The following is a 20,113-nucleotide window of genomic DNA, read 5'->3' on the forward strand; positions in this document are numbered from 1 at the left end:
AAACAACTAATTATCATTTGATCCGGTAAATCATTACTTGTTCAACATTCACATTCACTGCACATTGTTTATAAGTATAGAGGTTGTTTGTGTGATATTGTTCTTATTATATACCTTCATGACAGGTCAACAAACACCAGAAATATCTTTAGAACAGACATGCTGTTTTTATTAGTAACACGAGGGTCTTCAGTTCTATCGGGCCATCACTCACGCAAAGCCCCACTCCAACAAACCCTATGGGCGTGGTCTGATTTCCCTGGTGTCCTCCCAGAGGCCTGGTCCCCTCTTGTCAAACAACACAAATCATCCTATTGACCAATCAAACAAGGGGTATTCTTGTATGTTACCATAAGTTGGTTGTGACGTCACAGAGTCGCCGTAAGAAGACGTCCTGTGTTACCATGTTAAGATGCTCTCACGATCTTTGTAAGTTATCCTCGGCCCTACTGCCTGGCGGAATTCCGAGAGTATATGAGAGCGCGCTCCTCGCTACGTTGTCAGTTGACGTCTAGAAACCAGCGTGTGTGGAACATAATCGTTTGGACTTGTCACTATCTTTCTTTAATCAAGGTAAGTTTACAACCTCCGTTCATCAGGTCGAGGACTTTTAAACAAATGCGATGGAATTCCAACGTTCCTAGACATTGTGTTGGATATCTCGACTTCTTATATGTTGCTGTCTTTGTTTGCATGCCTTGTTGTCGTCGTGTGTTGTGCAATACTGGCTACCTGAATCTAGGATCGACACCCAATGGAAATGATTCGGCTGTCGGAATTAAATTCGCTCGATTCTGGGATATATATCTGCTGATTTTCAGCAATAGGTTCTAGTATAAATAGGATATTTTTGATCGATTCACTTGACAATGTTAGGACAGTCGTTCATCAGATATCGTGTTTAAGCCAAATTCATACCGTTTAACATATAAGAAACCATCACTGTGAAAATGTCTCGTCATGTCTCCTGTCGTACATTGTAGAGTGCCGTCGAGGCTTCTGTTTCGTAGGCTAGATTTCGCAATACGTTGATTCAATGTTTTAGGTACTTGTACTATCAAGATTGATGCCTACCAATACTTCGTGCAATTGACGTTAAAAAAAAAAAGATAATTACGGTGTAATAACATAGAGAAACATAGAGATCGCTACAGGACCAGGATATGGCGATTTTCTACATTAGCTATTTTGATTAAGATCCTATCTTATGCATACGTTCCGGGTTATATTTTTACTTTTTGTCCAGTTAATTAATAAAACAGCCTAACCAGAATAGTACATAGCATCATCAAGATACAAAAATGTACGAAACAAATCAGGAATGGTGTCAACTGGTGCATAGCGTGATGCACGCGCTCACGTGCTAAGTATCAGCTCTATATCTATGACAAATTGTTTGCAGCTATTTGGGTCATTAGCATGGACAACAGTAAACAATCACCTTAATGGTATATCATGGTATTGATTACGTACGTCATGTTTTAGTCAGAGTTGTCTCCCTTCTAATACTTTAACTAAGATGTAGAGGTGGTAATGGGGTTACAAAATTATGTTTATGAGCATGTTTCTGTCAGTTCCCTCTGGATAGTTGGCAATGTATTAGATATCTGTCATACCGCGGGTCGACAAATTATAAGAGATTTGTCCCTGGTAGAACTTACCTCGCGTGGTTCGTGTATTAATGATTCGTCCCTGGTGAATCTTCTGTGGGCAGATAATATGTAATAGAGATTTTTCCCTCTTTGTTCTTACTTAGTGTCGACAAAGTATAAGAGTTAAGCCTCGGTTGATTCTTGTCAAGTGTGGACAAAGTATTGGATATTTGTCCCTGGTAGATTTTACAAACTGGGGGAAAATTATAACAGATTTGCCCGAAGGGATTTCTGATTTTACTCTGGTCAAACTTTAGTGTGAGAAAAGCATTATATATTTTTCTCTGCTGGTTCTTACCTAATGTCGGCAAAGTGTTAGAGAGTTGGTACTGCTACACCTTACTGAGTGTCGGCAAAGTGTTAGAGAGTTGGTCCTGCTACACCTTACTGAGTGTCGGCAAAGTGTTAGAGAGTTGGTCCTGCTACACCTTACTGAGTGTCGGAGTCCTGCTACACCTTACTGAGTGTCGGCAAAGTGGTCCTGCTACACCTTACTGAGTGTCGGCAAAGTGTTAGAGAGTTGTCCCTGCTACACCTTACTGAGTGTCGGCAAAGTGTTAGAGAGTTGGTCCTGCTTAACCTTACTGAGTGTCGGCAAAGTGTTAGAGAGTTGTCCCTGCTACACCTTACTGAGTGTCGGCAAAGTGTTAGAGAGTTGGTCCTGCTACACCTTACTGAGTGTCGGCAAAGTGTTAGAGAGTTGGTCCTGCTACACCTTACTGAGTGTCGGCAAAGTGTTAGAGAGTTGGTCCTGCTACACCTTACTGAGTGTCGGCAAAGTGTTAGAGAGTTGGTCCTGCTACACCTTACTGAGTGTCGGCAAAGTGTTAGAGAGTTGGTCCTGCTACACCTTACTGAGTGTCGGCAAAGTGTTAGAGAGTTGGTCCTGCTACACCTTACTGAGTGTGAGTGTCGGCAAAGTGTTAGAGAGTTGGTCCTGCTACACCTTACTGAGTGTCGGCAAAGTGTTAGAGAGTTGGTCCTGCTACACCTTACTGAGTGTCGGCAAAGTGTTAGAGAGTTGGTCCTGCTACACCTTACTGAGTGTCGGCAAAGTGTTAGAGAGTTGGTCCTGCTACACCTTACTGAGTGTCGGCAAAGTGTTAGAGAGTTGTCCCTGCTACACCTTCGGCAAAGTGTTAGAGAGTTGTCCTGCTAAAGTGTCGGCAAAGTGTTAGAGAGGTCCTGCTACACCTTTACTGAGTGTCGGCAAAGTGTTAGAGAGTTGGTCCTGCTACACCTTAATGAGTGTCGGCAAAGTGTTAGAGAGCTACACCTTACTGAGTGTCGGCAAAGTGTTAGAGAGTTGGTCCTGCTACACCTTACTAGAGTGTCGGCAAAGTGTTAGAGTTGTCCTGCTACACCTTACTGAGTGTCGGCAAAGTGTTAGAGACCTTACACCTTACTGAGTGTCGGCAAAGTGTTAGAGCAAAGTGTTAGAGAGTTGGTACACCCTGCTAGAGTTGGTCCTGCACCTTACTGAGTGTCGGCAGAGAGTGTTAGAGTTGTCCCTTACTGAGTGTCGGCAAAGTGTTAGAGAGTTGGTCCTGCTACACCTTACTGAGTGTCTGCAAAGTGTTAACGTTGTCCCTGCTACACCTTACTGAGTGTCGGCAGTATTAACGTTGTCCCTGCTTAACCTTACTGAGTGTCGGCAAAGTGTTAGTGTCGGCAAAGTGTTAGAGAGTTGTCCCTGCTACACCTTACTGAGTGTCGGCAAAGTGTTAGAGAGTTGGTCCTGCTACACCTTACTGAGTGTCGGCAAAGTGTTAGAGAGTTGGTCCTGCTACACCTTACTGAGTGTCGACAAAGTGTTAACGTTGTCCCTGCTTAACCTTACTGAGTGTCGGCAGTATTAACGTTGTTCCTGCTTAACCTTACTGAGTGTCGGCAAAGTGTTAACGTTGTCCCTGCTACACCTTACTGAGTGTCGGCAAAGTGTTAACGTTGTCCCTGCTTAACCTTACTGAGTGTCGGCAAAGTGTTAAAGTTGTCCCTGCTACACCTTACTGAGTGTCGACAAAGTGTTAACGTTGTCCCTGCTACACCTTACTGAGTGTCGGCAAAGTGTTAACGTTGTCCCTGCTACACCTTACTGAGTGTCGGCAAAATATTAATGTTGTCCCTGCTACACCTTAATGAGTGTCGACAAAGTATCAACGTTGTCCCGGGTGGTCTTACTAAGTTATATCTCATCAAAAACGGTAAGTAAGACATATATGTTATAGTAAGTATAGCCAGTGTAACAGATTTAATATGCGGTCGTGGGAGACAAGTTAAACATTTTACAGAAATCTAACACCATGTATCAATTTACGAATCACAATGGTTTCCATGAAATGATAGAAATGGACACCGGCCGTCTGCTCATTTGATTATCATACATAATTACTCTCTCTACTTACAGTTAAGGAGGGATAATCGACGGAGTTAGTTACGTCATCTAATTAATCATATAGCCGACTTATACATTGTACAGTATCACATTACTTCGGTTAACAAACACCACAGTTCTGATCTCATTGAAGGGCAATACACATTCAGGTTTTCTGTTACTGTGTTAGGGATAAATGAGGTTCGCTCACCACTCGTCATCTAGATAGACAGTATGTATATAGAAACTGGTGTAGTAGACCTATTACTGTGATAGCAATGCCTCATACAGGTATATCTACACCAACACAAGTCAACAAAACCATTTTATTGACAAGAAAAAAACCCACATGTTTTTAAGAGTCTGGAAATGAAACCGCTGGAAATGTCACTCTCGAATCCTGAAAATATCATTAGTTCAAAGTTGTGATGTTAAGTCATTCTATGTAATAATGGCCGCCTCCATACCCTCATGCCCCCACACCCTTGGATCCCACGCGCCGCCTTCTCCCTCACATACAGAGCAAGTCCCTCTGTGCCAATGTGACAACACATGTGTCAGGTAGTAACTTTATTTATAGAATTTTCCTCCCAGCTATACTGACGACCATTTAACAAGAGGAAATGAATGGTGATACTGCTGCTCTGTTGGTTAATTAGAAACATAATCTTACTCAACCACTTCTTGTCGACAAGGAACAGTCTATCTCTTTAAACTGTCTCAAGCTAACCAACCTCATATCCTTAAAACTTAGTCATTGCTGTGTTCGCATAGTTTTATGAAATATCAGTTTCAGGTATATAATATCAAAATTCTGGCTGCTTATGACGAATTCAATTATTTTATCTAAACCTGATTACCCAGATTCTCTATTTTTGGCCCAGTGGGACTTCATGTATATTGTAACTTCAATTTGATAAAATAATCCTGATGTTCAAAACACAATTACTCTAAAATATTAGACACATGGAATAATGATTAATGAAGATGAAAAACATATTGTTTTATTATATCTGTATTTTACTTTCCACTGTGAAAAGTCATGCTGTTTAACCACTTATTGAACTAATGAGAAAAATGAAACTATTCCTTTATGAGATGCATCATAATGAATATTACAATGGTCGTTGTTCCTTCCCACTTACACTTAACAAATGTGGAGTTCATTTTCCTAGCGTGATGCATCAAGTCCACTCCTCCGCAAGATCAGAGACAAGAGGAGATAACGATTACCCTTGTTAAGTTGAGCGTTTGATTAGCTTTTTAAGTATTCCCTAAAGCATTTAATTCTTAAACGTTTTTAATTACTCGTTATCGTGGAAATCTAGGGCATGCTTGTCACGGTATCTCCTAGGTGTGGTAGTCAAGGTGCTGTCGCCAAGGTAACCGTAAAATCTTATTCGTAATAATCTAATAATCACGAAATTTCATTACTCCGATGGCAGTTGACAGCTTGTGTGACTCACCAGTTCTCGGCTTTCAATTAAGTTTAATCTTATATCAAATTGACCCGGCAAGCTTTGTTACATATATAACCTTCTAAATGTAGTAGTGGTTACTCCACCACACAATGTGGTTTCACATCCAAGATTTTTAATACTATAACAAAGCAACTAAATGCAACGGGATTAACAAGGATGAATATATTACGGTATTTACAGCGAGAAGTCCCTAGTCTTTTTATGGCTATCTATACCAGAATTATCGTTCCTGAAATCCGATATGCAATCTGAGTGAATTGGCATTTCCAAAACAAAGGCTTTCACCTGATTGGTTGAAATGAGCGAAAATATCAAACCTTGAAGCGTTATATTTCGCTGCGAAAGCGTCATAAAAGAAACATAAAGTGATCAGGAGACAGTGCTATGGAGACCGTGACTACGAAGGTTGTTACCAAGGAGTTTGTGACAGAATATTGTGACTAATGAGACTGTGACTTAGGAGAAAGTGACTAAGGGGACTTTGACTTGGGAGGTTGTGACTTACGAGGTTGTGACAAAGGAAACTGACTTAGGAGATTGCGATTGTGACTAAGGAGACTGTGACTTAGGAGGTTGAGACTAAGGAGATTGTAACTGCCGCTGTCGTGACTATGGAGACAGCAATAAAGGAGACAGTGACTTAGAAAACTGTGACTATGGAAACTTTGACTAAGAAGGCTAGGACCGAGGAGATTGTGAATGAAAAAAAAAACTGGTGAAGAAGACCGTGGCCTAAGAGAATGTTACTCAGGAGACTGTGACTTAAAATGTGGTGATTTATAAGATTGTGATGTAAGAGACTGTTACTTAAGATTCTTTAACTTAGGAGACTAAATAACGAGTATAACTGGGCAAGAATGATGCTTAAGTGGCGCCATAGGCTTAGGTTCATTAACGGCCCATCAACACAGAAAGAAGTCATTAGGACCAACAGATAATGGGCATAACGTCAAAATGTAAACAACGTCAAGCAAGTGAAAACTGAAAGACAAATGTCAAAACACTGTCACAAACAGTCTATAGCTAAGCATTAGCCATGGTAAGTTATGTATTGTTAAACAAACCGACAGCTTCCAGATAATTTATAACTGTTAATATATTAACATTTTGAAATATTAATTTTAGCCTTCTAATTAGAATAATCCCGCGTAGGCTGCAAGTCAATGCAAAACGTGTTCAGTACTAAGTGACTTTCGACTGTCTTCACAACATTATTTGCATGGGTAATTAATGCATCGCCATCAGTATATGTACACATATAGGCACATCCTTATCTTTACACCTACAAGTTTGTTACTGCTATTGTATATATAAATAGCTCGTTTTTATATATGAGTTTCTATCCATAGATAGGCGGTAACTGTCAGTCATATATAGGTGCTGACATTCATATATTTATAGGCGGTTCTTGTCATATTCATAGATAGACGGTAACTGTCATTCATATATAGGTGCTGACATTCATATATTTATAGGCGGTTCTTGTCATATCCATAGATAGACGGTAACTGTCAGTCATATATAGGTGCTGACATTCATATATTTATAGGCGGTTCTTGTCATATTCATAGATAGACGGTAACTGTCATTCATATATAGGTGCTAACATTCATATATTTATAGGCGGTTCTTGTCATATTCATAGATAGACGGTAACTGTCATTCATATATAGGTGCTGACATTCATATATTTATAGGCGGTTCTTGTCATATTCATAGATAGACGGTAACTGTCATTCATATATAGGTGCTGACATTCATATATTTACAGGCGGTTCTTGTCACATTCATAGATAGACGGTAACTGTCATTCATATATAGGTGCTGACATTCATATATTCATAGACGGTTCTTGTCATATTCATAGATAGACGGTAACTGTCATTCATATATAGGTGCTGACATTCATATATTTATAGGCGGTTCTTGTCACATTCATAGATAGACGGTAACTGTCATTCATATATAGGTGCTAACATTCATATATTTACAGGTGGTTCTTGTCACATTCATAGATAGACGGTAACTGTCATTCATATATAGGTGCTGACATTCATATATTTATAGGCGGTTCTTGTCACATTCATAGATAGACGGTAACTGTCATTCATATATAGGTGCTGACATTCATATATTTATAGGCGGTTCTTGTCATATCCATAGATAGACGGTAACTGTCAGTCATATATAGGTGCTGACATTCATATATTTATAGACGGTTCTTGTCACATTCATAGATAGACGGTAACTGTCAGTCATATATAGGTGCTGACATTCATATATTTATAGACGGTTCTTGTCACATTCATAGATAGACGGTAACTGTCATTCATATATAGGTGCTGACATTCATATATTTATAGGCGGTTCTTGTCATATTCATAGATAGACGGTAACTGTCATTCATATATAGGTGCTGACATTCATATATTTATAGGCGGTTCTTGTCACATTCATAGATAGACGGTAACTGTCATTCATATATAGGTGCTAACATTCATATATTTATAGGCGGTTCTTGTCACATTCATAGATAGACGGTAACTGTCATTCATATATAGGTGCTGACATTCATATATTTATAGGCGGTTCTTGTCACATTCATAGATAGACGGTAACTGTCATTCATATATAGGTGCTAACATTCATATATTTATAGGCGGTTCTTGTCATATTCATAGATAGACGGTAACTGTCATTCATATATAGGTGCTAACATTCATATATTTATAGGCGGTTCTTGTCATATTCATAGATAGACGGTAACTGTCATTCATATATAGGTGCTAACATTCATATATTTATAGGCGGTTCTTGTCATATCCATAGATAGACGGTAACTGTCAGTCATATATAGGTGCTGACATTCATATATTTATAGACGGTTCTTGTCACATTCATAGATAGACGGTAACTGTCAGTCATATATAGGTGCTGACATTCATATATTTATAGACGGTTCTTGTCACATTCATAGATAGACGGTAACTGTCATTCATATATAGGTGCTGACATTCATATATTTATAGACGGTTCTTGTCATATTCATAGATAGACGGTAACTGTCATTCATATATAGGTGTTGACATTCATATATTCATAGGCGGTTCTTGTCACATTCATAGATAGACGGTAACTGTCATTCATATATAGGTGCTGACATTCATATATTTTATAAGTGGTTCTTTAAAGGCTGTGCCTGTTATTTATATATAAGTGCTACTTGTTACAAATAAAGACAAATGTTCTGTTAAAATACAGGCACTTGATAATCTTTATGAATAGGCGTTCTGTTAAACATAATTTTAAAATAGATAGAGTCGAGTTTTATATTTTCTTTTATATTGGCGCTCATTGTTTTTTAAGAGTAGGCGCAAACTGTTATCCTTATATAGGCGCAACCGGTTGTTCATATATAGGCGCTTCATGTTTGCCTTTATAATACGATATGTACAAACCCTATAGCGTTTCAAGACATTTTATCGATCAATATCTCAGTAGGTCGACTTTTAGCGAATGTGCTACTCTTGGAGGGAGCATATAATATATTGGCATCTATTCCCCTAATAAAAAAATGTACAGCATGCACTTAAAGGTTTCCATGGATTTATACCTAAATGCAGAATGTGCCGTATCCACGTTTCGTGAAAATCTTGTTAATCCTAATTTCGATATACTGGAACAATAACTTTTCCGAACTGGGTTCTCAGAGTAGTGAGATTCTACAGCACGTATATCGCTAACGTAGACACGAGCACGGAAAGCAAGCGGTTCCCTGTAAAATCACTGAAATGACATTTGTATCCGATTAGAATATAACCGACAGCTACTTTAACTATAAAGGTTTGGGATTAGACTGATTGAGTTTGACCTAATGAAGGAAAGTCCCCAAGGATGTAAATTAATGCCTGATCGTTCCTTACGTTATCATGCATTATTGAGGAAGTGTCCTCATTTCCTCTGCGATGTGGGTCATGCAGCCACGACGTCGATTTGTGCGCTGTGGTAGGAAATTTTGTTCTGAAAATAACATTCGTTCCGTTTCGTTTTCTCCTTAATTCCAGATTAACTTTGTTGCTTTTAACGTTTCTTGAAATGCTGTATCAATTTGTGACTATTTATATAAATTGTGTCACAAATGATAATTATTAAACATCGGAACTTTTTGTTTTAATTGTTTAAGCATTATTCTATCGAAATACTTTTTTTTTTTTTATTTCCCTCAATTTTTTGGTCTGTAAACTTTTCCCCGTGTGCTTGACAAATCGGCGGATATCACTTTTTGGTGAATAAAACAGCATTCTTGCATGTATTATTTCTCCTCCTTATTGATGATTGCAAACCAAATTTTGTAGCAGCGTTGGCCACCATTTCCAATTTGAAAGTTTGATGTTCTTCTTTGATCAGTGCTAAAATAGCTTGCCGTCAATTATTATTAGGTCGTTTTTAGTACCGTCCTGAAATAGTCGTCTCACACTCCAGATACAGTAATCATACGTCCCTCTCGTTCTTATCTAATGTTGGCACTTATTGTTATCTTCAGTTCTAACCAAAATTTACCGTAAGCTTGATTATACTATCAACATAATAGTTTACATGATATTTCTACCGTTGTGAAAGTTGTTCTTTTTCTATCGACGATTAGTTTTTAAAAAATGTATTGACTATTACTTCAATGAGCATCGATACTACTTCTAATACATTCTGATATCTTCGAATTCTTTTATAGTCATCATCAATTAATTGTCGGCTTGTATCCGTAATTCTTGTAAACTCTTTGTCTCTCTTCAACTCCTGTAAAACTTTACAGTCAGCTGTATGTTCAACTCCTGTAAAACCTTACAGCCAGCTGTATCTTCAACTCCTGTAAAACTTTACAGCTCCTGTAAAACTTTACAGCCAGCTGTATCTTCAACTCCTGTAAAACTTAACAGCCAGCTGTGTCTTCAACTCCTGTAAAACTTTGCAGCCAGCTGTATCTTCAACTCCTGTAAAACTTTACAGTCAGCTGTTTATTTGTTCCCCGTTTACCATGGCGATTTAATCTTATACCGTTCTGTATCTTCTTATTCCGTGTAGCATTTCCATTTTGCCAAACAGTTACCAATTAAGTCTTCTATAGTACCATTGATTTCTGCGTAAGATTTGCTTACATGGAACCAACTTCCATCGGTAAGCCATATATTTCTAATTCCACCATATTTCGGATCTTCTAAAGTAAACGGCTTTCATAATATCAATACTGTTTTAATACATGTACAGTAAGTTGGCATATGACCACAACTGACTGTACATATCACAGCCACTATTATATGATCGCCAGATTTTGTAGAATTTACATTGAATGTGTACTGGAAGGGAAAACGAGCGAATGTTGGCCTTTTAACCAGTAAACACTGCCATAATATTTGCACTGAAGTAACTGTTTCATTAGACGTGACCGTCCCTGAGTGTTGACTTTATGATACCTTGATATTATTAGAGCCATAAAGTTTTCACTTCAAGCCGTTTTTAACCAAGGTTTCACAATAAATATACAAGGTGGTAAGTCCAGAACACTTATTAGGCAAGCTTGCTAACATTATGGCCATATCACTGAACAAGTGGGGACCCAATTGGGAATTACCAACGAGAATTATTCGCGATAACTAAATAATCTTACCTTGAAACATCTATTCCTATAGTTGTACTACAATTTCCAAAAAGTATATATGTCTTGTAAAATTACGAACATTTTTATTGGGATTTCAGCGATATTGCTATATCAATGGTTCCGCAATAGCCCCAACTGTTACTAGGTGACGAAGTACTGATTGAATGCCAAGCTCTTGGATACGTTCACACTTTCGCTTGTCAACATTGTTTCATTTGACGTTACGGTAAATTTCGGTTAGAACTGAAGATAACAATAAGTGCCAACATTAAATAAGGACGAGAGGGACGTATGATTACTGTATCTGGAGTGTGAGACGACTATTTCAGGACGGTACTAAAAACGACCTGATAATAATTGACGGCAAGCTATTTTAGCTTTTATCATTAATATTAGATGTTGTAAAAATCAATACATCATTATTTGAGGAGTGTGGATGTACATCAAGTCACACGGTTGGATACTTTTCGTATCTTATATCAACTGTTTTTACCTTAAATAAAATTTACCCATGCAATATTACACATTGAATTCTGAACTCAAGCTTGTGGTGTAGATACCTAGATACTATTTCATGGTTAACAGCGAGATTTTTTTTGTCGTTGAGAGGATAACCTCAACCTGATAACCTGATAAAACTGTTGTTTCATCCAGAACATGTGTAGAGGAATCAGTACATCAATTGTCACAGAGCAAAAGTATAGGCGTACTATCTGACCTGGCATTGGGATTACTGCCATACTACTGCCTTACAAACCTTGATTTACTTACAATTAGTGTCAGTCGTATTTAGTCCTTAGTCTAACATGGTTACGACATACAATATGGGGAAAGATGGAGGGCGGGGAGGGGGATCTCAGTACTTTTATAGATCAGCAGTGTCAATATTATAGCTACGAGTGTTGTAAAGTTCTGAATTAGATTAACTTAATGTGAGTTCATCTTTCAAAAAAGAGTACATATACACTGATCTATGAGAAATACGTTAATAAACAATTTGGCGGCGTAATGCAATTTTCCAGCTGACATAAATACAAGTAACACAACAACACTTACACTACATCTACAAAGAATCGTTTTATAAGTTGGGGATTGTGAATGTATAGGAAAACTCTTATTTTGTCAAGGTCAATGCAGTCACAGCTCGAGTACAGATATGTGTATGTATGCTATTCAAAACAAGAATGCACGTGTATCTGAAGAGGGTATCATTAAATGACAGCGTGAAACTGTATAAATACACACACAAGTAATTATTAGAGACTACGCCTACATCAGCAGTTCGTTCACCCGTTTGTCATCGGAACGATGATGTACTCTCCAACACTAACCATTTTTGGGTACTAGGATAGAATCTTAACAGCTGTTTTTTATTATCGGGGAAGGCGAGGGAGGCATTCCGAAGAATGGGACAGCCACTTAGCCACGCACGATGATTGGTTACAGGGCACGCGTGGTCGTCATAAGACACGTGGGGTCGATTTTTGTCTATTGATCCAGCATGTTAATGGGGTCCTCTTTCAAACCTTCACCTATGTAGGTACATACATATATACCCTACAACGGGGGCCTGCCTTGGGGAGGCCACCAGAGAGGAGAGGAGTGTAATCAGGTTCTTCGAATATCTTGTCATAATTATGGCATTAAAGAGCGCATTCGCGACATTGAATGTTAGCCTCCGTCTACATACTGACTTCGGGCCATTAATAACTGCCTACATCTATTGCAATATACTGATGTTAATTGAACAACACAGAGTCACGCAATATGTGCAAAACTTCCTGGTTTAGAGTCAATTTGCTACACTGTAATATAAATTAGACTCGGGTCAATGATTTTCCCCGGCAAATGATTGTCATTAGAGGAAATTTAAGTCAAACACATCACCTGATTCGGGTTCGAGTTATCAAAGTTATATACTGATACATATAACTCACTTTTAAGTGGAACATGACATTCTGGCCTCTGACATTATAGTCCTTTTTTATTACAAATTCATATATACAAATGATGAATCGATAAGGCAATTTACGCAATATACCTTATAGTAAAGGAAATCGATATAGTAGAAGGGAGTGAGTGGGAGAAATAACAGACGGAGAAAGAGACCTAGTAGGATGAAGTAAGGGAGTGATGTAATTGTGTCTGTATGCGTTCCCATATTAAATAGCTTATGTCATTCGGCAATTTAGCTCTGAGTTCAAGTTCGGTTTTTACGATATTTTAAAACACTAAATGCTGTACATCCGTTTTGTATTTCGCCTGAGTATAAAATTAGCGCCAAGTCTTTCAATTTTGTTTTCGGAGTTAATAAATGCGAAGGTAATGAAATAACAATAGCAAATTACGATACTTCTCTCATTATCTGTTAAATATCAACTTTGGCATGTTTCATGTAAATGATACCCACGATTATGTAACAATCGACAAAATTTTCTCTAGTATACACATTAGATGAAATAGTAGATGGCAATACAGACAACATAAATGGTGATCAGTAGACAGATAAAGATTGCAAAACTTTTATTATCATAGCACTTGACTGTGATGACCTTGACCAGAACATCCTAATCACCATGAAGGGTTGATTGGCGACATACCGCGAACGTCTGGTGGAATAATTGTTATAAATATTTACCATATCAACCGACCTAATCCCTTAAGTGTCCATGACACGTGGATGGACTGTTTGCCATCTTGATTCCACATTGGTAGTTTTCAAGTGTATTTGCCAACGAGTGTTCACAATTGTTATCAGGAGGGAAAACATAATTGGAGTAATTTCATACAATAAATGTATAATGGTTTATGGAGCATAAACACACGTGTGTGTGTTAACCTTTGTAAGTACAAAGGTGATGTCAATGCTGAACTAAGTAAAACCTTGATAACATAAGATCTGCCATGTGGTGGCTGACAGACGGTATGTGGATACTGTTGAGTGGGTACATGTGTTAAGGTTCTGTGCTACCATCAACACCTAATATAATAACTCCTTATGTTTCACTCAGTTCCCACTTGCGTTGTTATACACTATCTACATAAGACGCTCTTACGAGCGTGTCTCATGTACACGCAAACTCTTCTGACGGAATTTAACATAACTGCTATTTTGCGATGACCTCTTCATAATAAAGTTTTATTTTTACACTTAAGAAACACTTTAAATGTTGCCAAATATCTAGAACAATAACGAGGTTTTCAATATTACCATAAATTACTAGTGCTATGGATTTCAGGTTAACAAATACATGCCTGATATTTCCACGCCTTGTGGAGGTACTCCATCATACTTAATGTAGCTCAAATCATCTAAAACTAATGAAGGAATCACGATTAAAAATCAGTTCTTCGTCAGTAACAAATTGCTATCCGGATACAATCATTTCGACTAACCAGTCAAATGCGATGTATGATCCGGGTGTCATTATATCGCTTATCATCAAATACCGTGTTATAATTCAATTGACTATATACTAAATAATAATAATAGTAAAAAGTTTGTCATCCTCTTTAACAACATGTAAGGTGCTTTGTGGTCAATGTAACCATGAATTGTTTCACCCTGCCTCGTCCTAAAGCCAGACACCTTCGTTCTGCTGGTATATGATCTATGAAATCAGTTGAATATGTTGTTTTTTTTTTTATTCCGAACGACTGATAGTATTTAACTATTGATAGTGAGGAAGAAAAAGTTACCTGGCGTTAAGAATTGTATCAACAGGAAACTGTTTACTTGTATTGTTTTATTAATGCTTCTGTCATTATGACAAAGGTTAACATGTATGACGAGTAAATGGTTCAGTCCTTAGGACATAGTTTAACATGTATGACGAGTTTATGGTTCAGTCCTTAGGACATAGTTTAACATGTATGACGAGTTAATGGTTCAGTATTTAGGACATACTTTAAGATGTATTACGAGTTAATGGTTCCATGCTTAGGACATAGTTTAACATGTATTTTATGGTTCACCTTGTATGTATTACGAGCATCCTTGGACATACTTTACCTGTAATGCTGGATTAATGGTTCTATTAGTCATTTAATCACTCCCATTTCAAAACCCGACTTCCCTTCAAAATTATACATCAGTATTTTTGTATTTTCAGACCACACACACCTGTCATCATGACTGACTTCCTTAACAACAAGTGGAAGATCTGGTACAAGTCCCTGGACGTCAACCACGACGGAAAGATCTCCATCGAGGATGTGGAGGAATCTCGCAACAAGTTTACCGACCTCCACCAGCTCGTAGGAGATAAGAGCAGCGGCGTCAAGGTCGATATGGAGAAATGGTGGAATACTTACATCTTCCCTTCTGCCGGCGCTGAAGTCTCCGAATCTGACTTTTTGAGTTTCTTGGGAGGCCAATACAGCAAGGACAAAGCCGGTTTCGTTAAAAACATGACCGACTGCTTCAACACCATCTTCGACGTCATTGACACTAACAAAGACAGGTCAATCGATTTGAATGAGTTCATCTACGCTTTCAAGGCTTTCGGTCATGAAAATGAAGATGTAGTCAGGAAAGCTTTTGCTTTGTTCAAACCAACAGACAATACTGTACCACTCCGCACTGTCGTTGACGCCTGGATCTCATTCGTAACATGCGAAGATGAAAGTAAAGCCGACATTATCAAAAAAGCCTTTGAAAGTTAATTGACATGGCAATCGTTGTTAAAAACATGAAAAACCCAAATTGTAAAAAAAATACAAAACTGTTTACCTCTGTGCAAGGTCCCTGTTCGAGTTCATGAGGACAACTAAGTCCAGAAACTGGAGGATACCGTCTGTCCGACAGCGGCTTATCTTACTGTAGGGACTTCCGGTCTGGACAGGATCACTTCCGGTCCCGTCAGTTTACACCAGGGAGCGCTCCATGACATCGAGAATGTGAGGTGTAAAGTCGATCGACTATTAGAGTTGACTTTACCAACACGTCAACTCTTGAGTTCCATGGTACTTTAAACATCAGGGAGATTTTTTATTATACACAAAGCGCGCTTTTGTAATATATGTGTTGCCATTTAATATTGTTGGACAAATCATCAAAAGAGAATTTTGTTTTATAGATATATTAAGATATATTTATTTTACGTCAGGCAATCGACTCATGTTACTTCAATTATTCTCCGTCTCATTCCCACAAATGCTTGATCCGTACGTTGGTCCAATAAATGTTACTACCTAAACCAAGCGTTTCATTTTCATTTGAATCAGTGTAGATACAAGTCAAAGATTGATCTTATCTTTTATTACATGATTAATGCTAGATACTCATTATTTGGTTTCCTTAACCAACATAACGACATATTGTTCGTGTATTCCATGGCAAAAACTGAAAAATATTTTTGCATACAAACATCTCGACACATCACCATTTCTGATGTCTCTCTACTCTAATGACATATCTAGACATTGCAACCTCAACCTAAATTGTTTCATAATGTTTGTTCTACAATAATATGTCAGACTAGACAGAGGATCATATTGATACATTGCCCCGAAGGAACAAAGGGATATCTGCATAACATTCGCTAACCTGTTCATTCTGGTTTGGTCAAAGAGAAAATTGTTTAAATTTTAATAGAAAATTCCTTACTTTAAAATACAAAACATATTTGTTTGCTGAAGATAAACATTTGGACTATCGAGGAATGGCAAATATAAGGTTTTAATATTTGTGAATTGACCTAATGACTTTGAATATTTTTACAATTAGATTCGTCATTATATAGAGAATTTCACAAGACGAAATGGTGTCTGATACAGTACTAGGATGTGGCGTTTGTTCTAGCTCAATCACAAATTCGTGAATCATTTACAGGTTCATTAGAAGAATAAAATACCCTTTTCCCTGACAAGGCAGATATAACTGTTTGGTTACCACTGGCCTCGTTTAAATCCTTTATTACCGTTCTACATGTACTTCAAATATACAACATGTCATACATTTGTTCTTCCTGGAAACCGCTTTGTGCTAATCGAGACAAGATTATTAATCCTGATGTTATAAAAGAATCTCCAACGACATAGTTTACTAGCCAAGCCCTTCAAAGTAATGTTGACATGTCGTTCTCGTGTATTCTATCCAGTACGCCTGGCCAAGTAATTATGGTAGAATATCGAGCTCCTGGAATTTTATGCATATGGCTGTGGAATATGAATTCACAATCACAGATCACGCACTTGTCACAAGAGCTTGATATTTTCTGGCCATAAATTATCCAAATATCATTAACTATACTAGTTTTCTATCAGATAACTAACTGCAGGTATGAAACGATTTATAAGTGCAAACCAAAAGCGAATACAAAATGATATCAAAAAGTAAAGGAGGACAAAATAATTACCATGGCAATAACCGTTATGAGTCATTATCTAATACTAGTACAAGATGTGACTACTGCAACAAAATTGTTTTAAACCCACGGACAACGTTGTTTTCTCTTCCATCTATCTAATTAATATGAGGAAGGCATTTCTGACAAAAGTTGGCAGCTAGGACTGTAAACCATTTAGGTTCCGCGGATACTTTCGCAAACTTACCTGTTAAGATATATTCGTGAAAACGTGATTACGCGAACACTGATCTAGGAATGACTTTAAATTCACAAATGATAAGCTATTAGAGACCCGGGATATTCAAGACTTCGATATCAGTAACAGAAACAACATGAATGGTTATTCGCGATGGACTCTTCACACATATGAACGCGCAAATAAAAGCCACGCAAGACGTTTGTGATTTAAAGTAGTTTAGATGTCAACAACAGCAGTCATCGGTTTCATTTCATCTATGTAACAATGACCCCTTTGGGTTCAGCGTACATGTAATTATCAACTGTTTAGTTTGTAAATGTCAGCAATTATTTTTATTTTCTTGTGTCCGATATGATCATCTTTGATGTGATATATTTGTTGATCCATAACTGACACTACAGACAAAAATTAGGAACTCAAACATTGCACAATCTTTCAAACCATGACATTCCAATGAATGAAATTCTCCAACAATGAGGAGATGTAGATAGGCCAGGCCTTATCAACAACTGTGGTCGTTCATTATGTTAGGGGTATATCTGATGTCATTTGTAGAGCCCTGGAGCTGGAGAATGTCGGTGTTCATTTTAAACTTGGCAACAACTTACATTACTAAAGTCATTTTTGTCTTCTCCTTAAGAGGGGAGACAAGTATGGCGTGATTTACAATATTACATATTCCACCTGCTTCTTACATCGAGTAATATGAGAGATCAGTAGGCATCCGCATGGAAACCGTCACGAGAATGACAGGTCAGAGGTCTCCATTATCGACAGAGAGCAGGACTGGATGTTCAAAGGCCAAATGTCACCTAATTTTGGAACAAAAATCTTGTGTACAATATTTCATTAACCCCATCAACAGATTTTGTTCAAAATAATAATAAATAGATGGATAATGGGGTGGGATGGGGATGGATGAGAGCTGAGGGCTATATATATATATATATATATATATATACATACTGTTGATAGGCGTATGTTATCAAAACTTTTGTATACAATACAAGTAGTCATAAACTACATTCTTCATCAGTTACATAGACAGAATACACATGTATTTCCAAAGTAATATTAGAAAACAGGATGTTTGAATATCTGGGTTTGTCACCTGGATTGTGTCCGTGACGGAATATCAGCGAGTCTGTATTGACTTTTCACAACTTACTGTTAGATTATACAAGTCACACCTGGACGACTTCATACAGGTTGCAGAACATAAGTATCAAACCTGGTTTCCATTTTGTCGATTTGATATGAATACTGAGATAAATAGTATTTTCATATAACTCACTCTTAATGTTTTGGAACGCCTTTCTCAATTAGCATATGGATTTAATTAGGTAGAGATGAATATGTACAACCCACGTGCATACACTAATTAGCATGGATTGGACCGGTTATTCAGTGCCGCACAGACAAAGTGGCTTGTCAGTTTTGTCGACTTAGCATTCCTATGAAAATAGTGTCTAATAAATGACAAATTGTTAGTACTTTTAAACTGACAAAGCTTGCAAGCATGCAGTGTTGGTGCCTTCGTTCGTGGCACGACGACTTATCATGTGTTCTACAGAGATAACGGCTCTAATGAGGCTTACACCTGTATATACATACCTCAACATGCTAAAGACTAAGTGTATATACAGCTGTGAAAAGTTCACGGAATACTAGCATGGCAATCTACTTGTTTCTTCAGTAAATAAATATTGGAGCAAAGAAATATTTCACTAATCTGTTTGTAGTGAGATTAGCATAAAATAACGCTTTAATAATCATAACAGAAATTGCTTATTAAGGCCAATGGTGATATGAAATTCAAAAGTGGATTCATGCCAGAAATGATATGTATAACATGTAAAAGAATCATTAGAAATAGAGTCTGTAACGCCCTGGCACCAATGATTTCCTTTTCGGGAACAGCGATCTTGTCGTTGAGTTTAGACATAAAAATGTTTCGAGGAATTAATCAGGTAAAACCTAACTATAGGTAATTATACAAACGATATCGGCTAACGAATAAATTGCCTAGAGCGATAACGGCAAAATTCTATAATTAGAAATAGTGACCTTGTTTTGCCTCATGTAGTTGTACTGAAGTTTACGTTATCTATAATATCAGGCAAAGCAAGGCACTATTAGAGAGCACACGAACAGTGATAAAAGGCACTGCTTGTGAAGAAATATTTGAAATTTCGTGGAAAGGGATAGGGCAACCATAAAGCATTATCAATACTGTAGTTTTATAAATGGACATTGTAATTAATACAACTGTTCCTCCATCGTGTTTATTTCTCACGTCACAATCCACGTACATTTATTTTATGGTCACCATAGTGATCTTATGGGATAATGTTGTATCTCTTCAATATGAAGTTGGAAGTGTTTCGTTAGTTTGCCTTTTGGT

General features: G+C 37.6%; 1 protein-coding gene across 1 annotated transcript; it reads left to right on the forward strand.

The window, feature by feature from the left end:
* The first annotated feature begins 466 nt into the window (after positions 1-466).
* LOC132556397 (sarcoplasmic calcium-binding protein-like) lies at positions 467-16,358 on the forward strand. Its single transcript, XM_060220805.1, has 2 exons — positions 467-573; positions 15,273-16,358. The coding sequence occupies exon 2, from the start codon at positions 15,292-15,294 to the stop codon at positions 15,823-15,825; it is 534 nt and encodes a 177-aa protein (XP_060076788.1). The 5' UTR covers positions 467-573; positions 15,273-15,291; the 3' UTR covers positions 15,826-16,358.
* The last annotated feature ends 3,755 nt before the right edge of the window (positions 16,359-20,113 follow it).

Source organism: Ylistrum balloti, unplaced genomic scaffold (genome assembly GCF_031769215.1).
Source record: "Ylistrum balloti isolate Yb309-2 unplaced genomic scaffold, AGI_CSIRO_Ybal_v1 Utg370568, whole genome shotgun sequence".
In the NCBI taxonomy this organism is placed as follows: domain Eukaryota; kingdom Metazoa; phylum Mollusca; class Bivalvia; order Pectinida; family Pectinidae; genus Ylistrum; species Ylistrum balloti.

Coding starts and splice junctions, on each gene's coding strand:
- LOC132556397 (XM_060220805.1), top strand. CDS start 15,292: ATGACTGACTTCCTTAACAACAAGTGGAAGATCTGGTACAAGTCCCTG.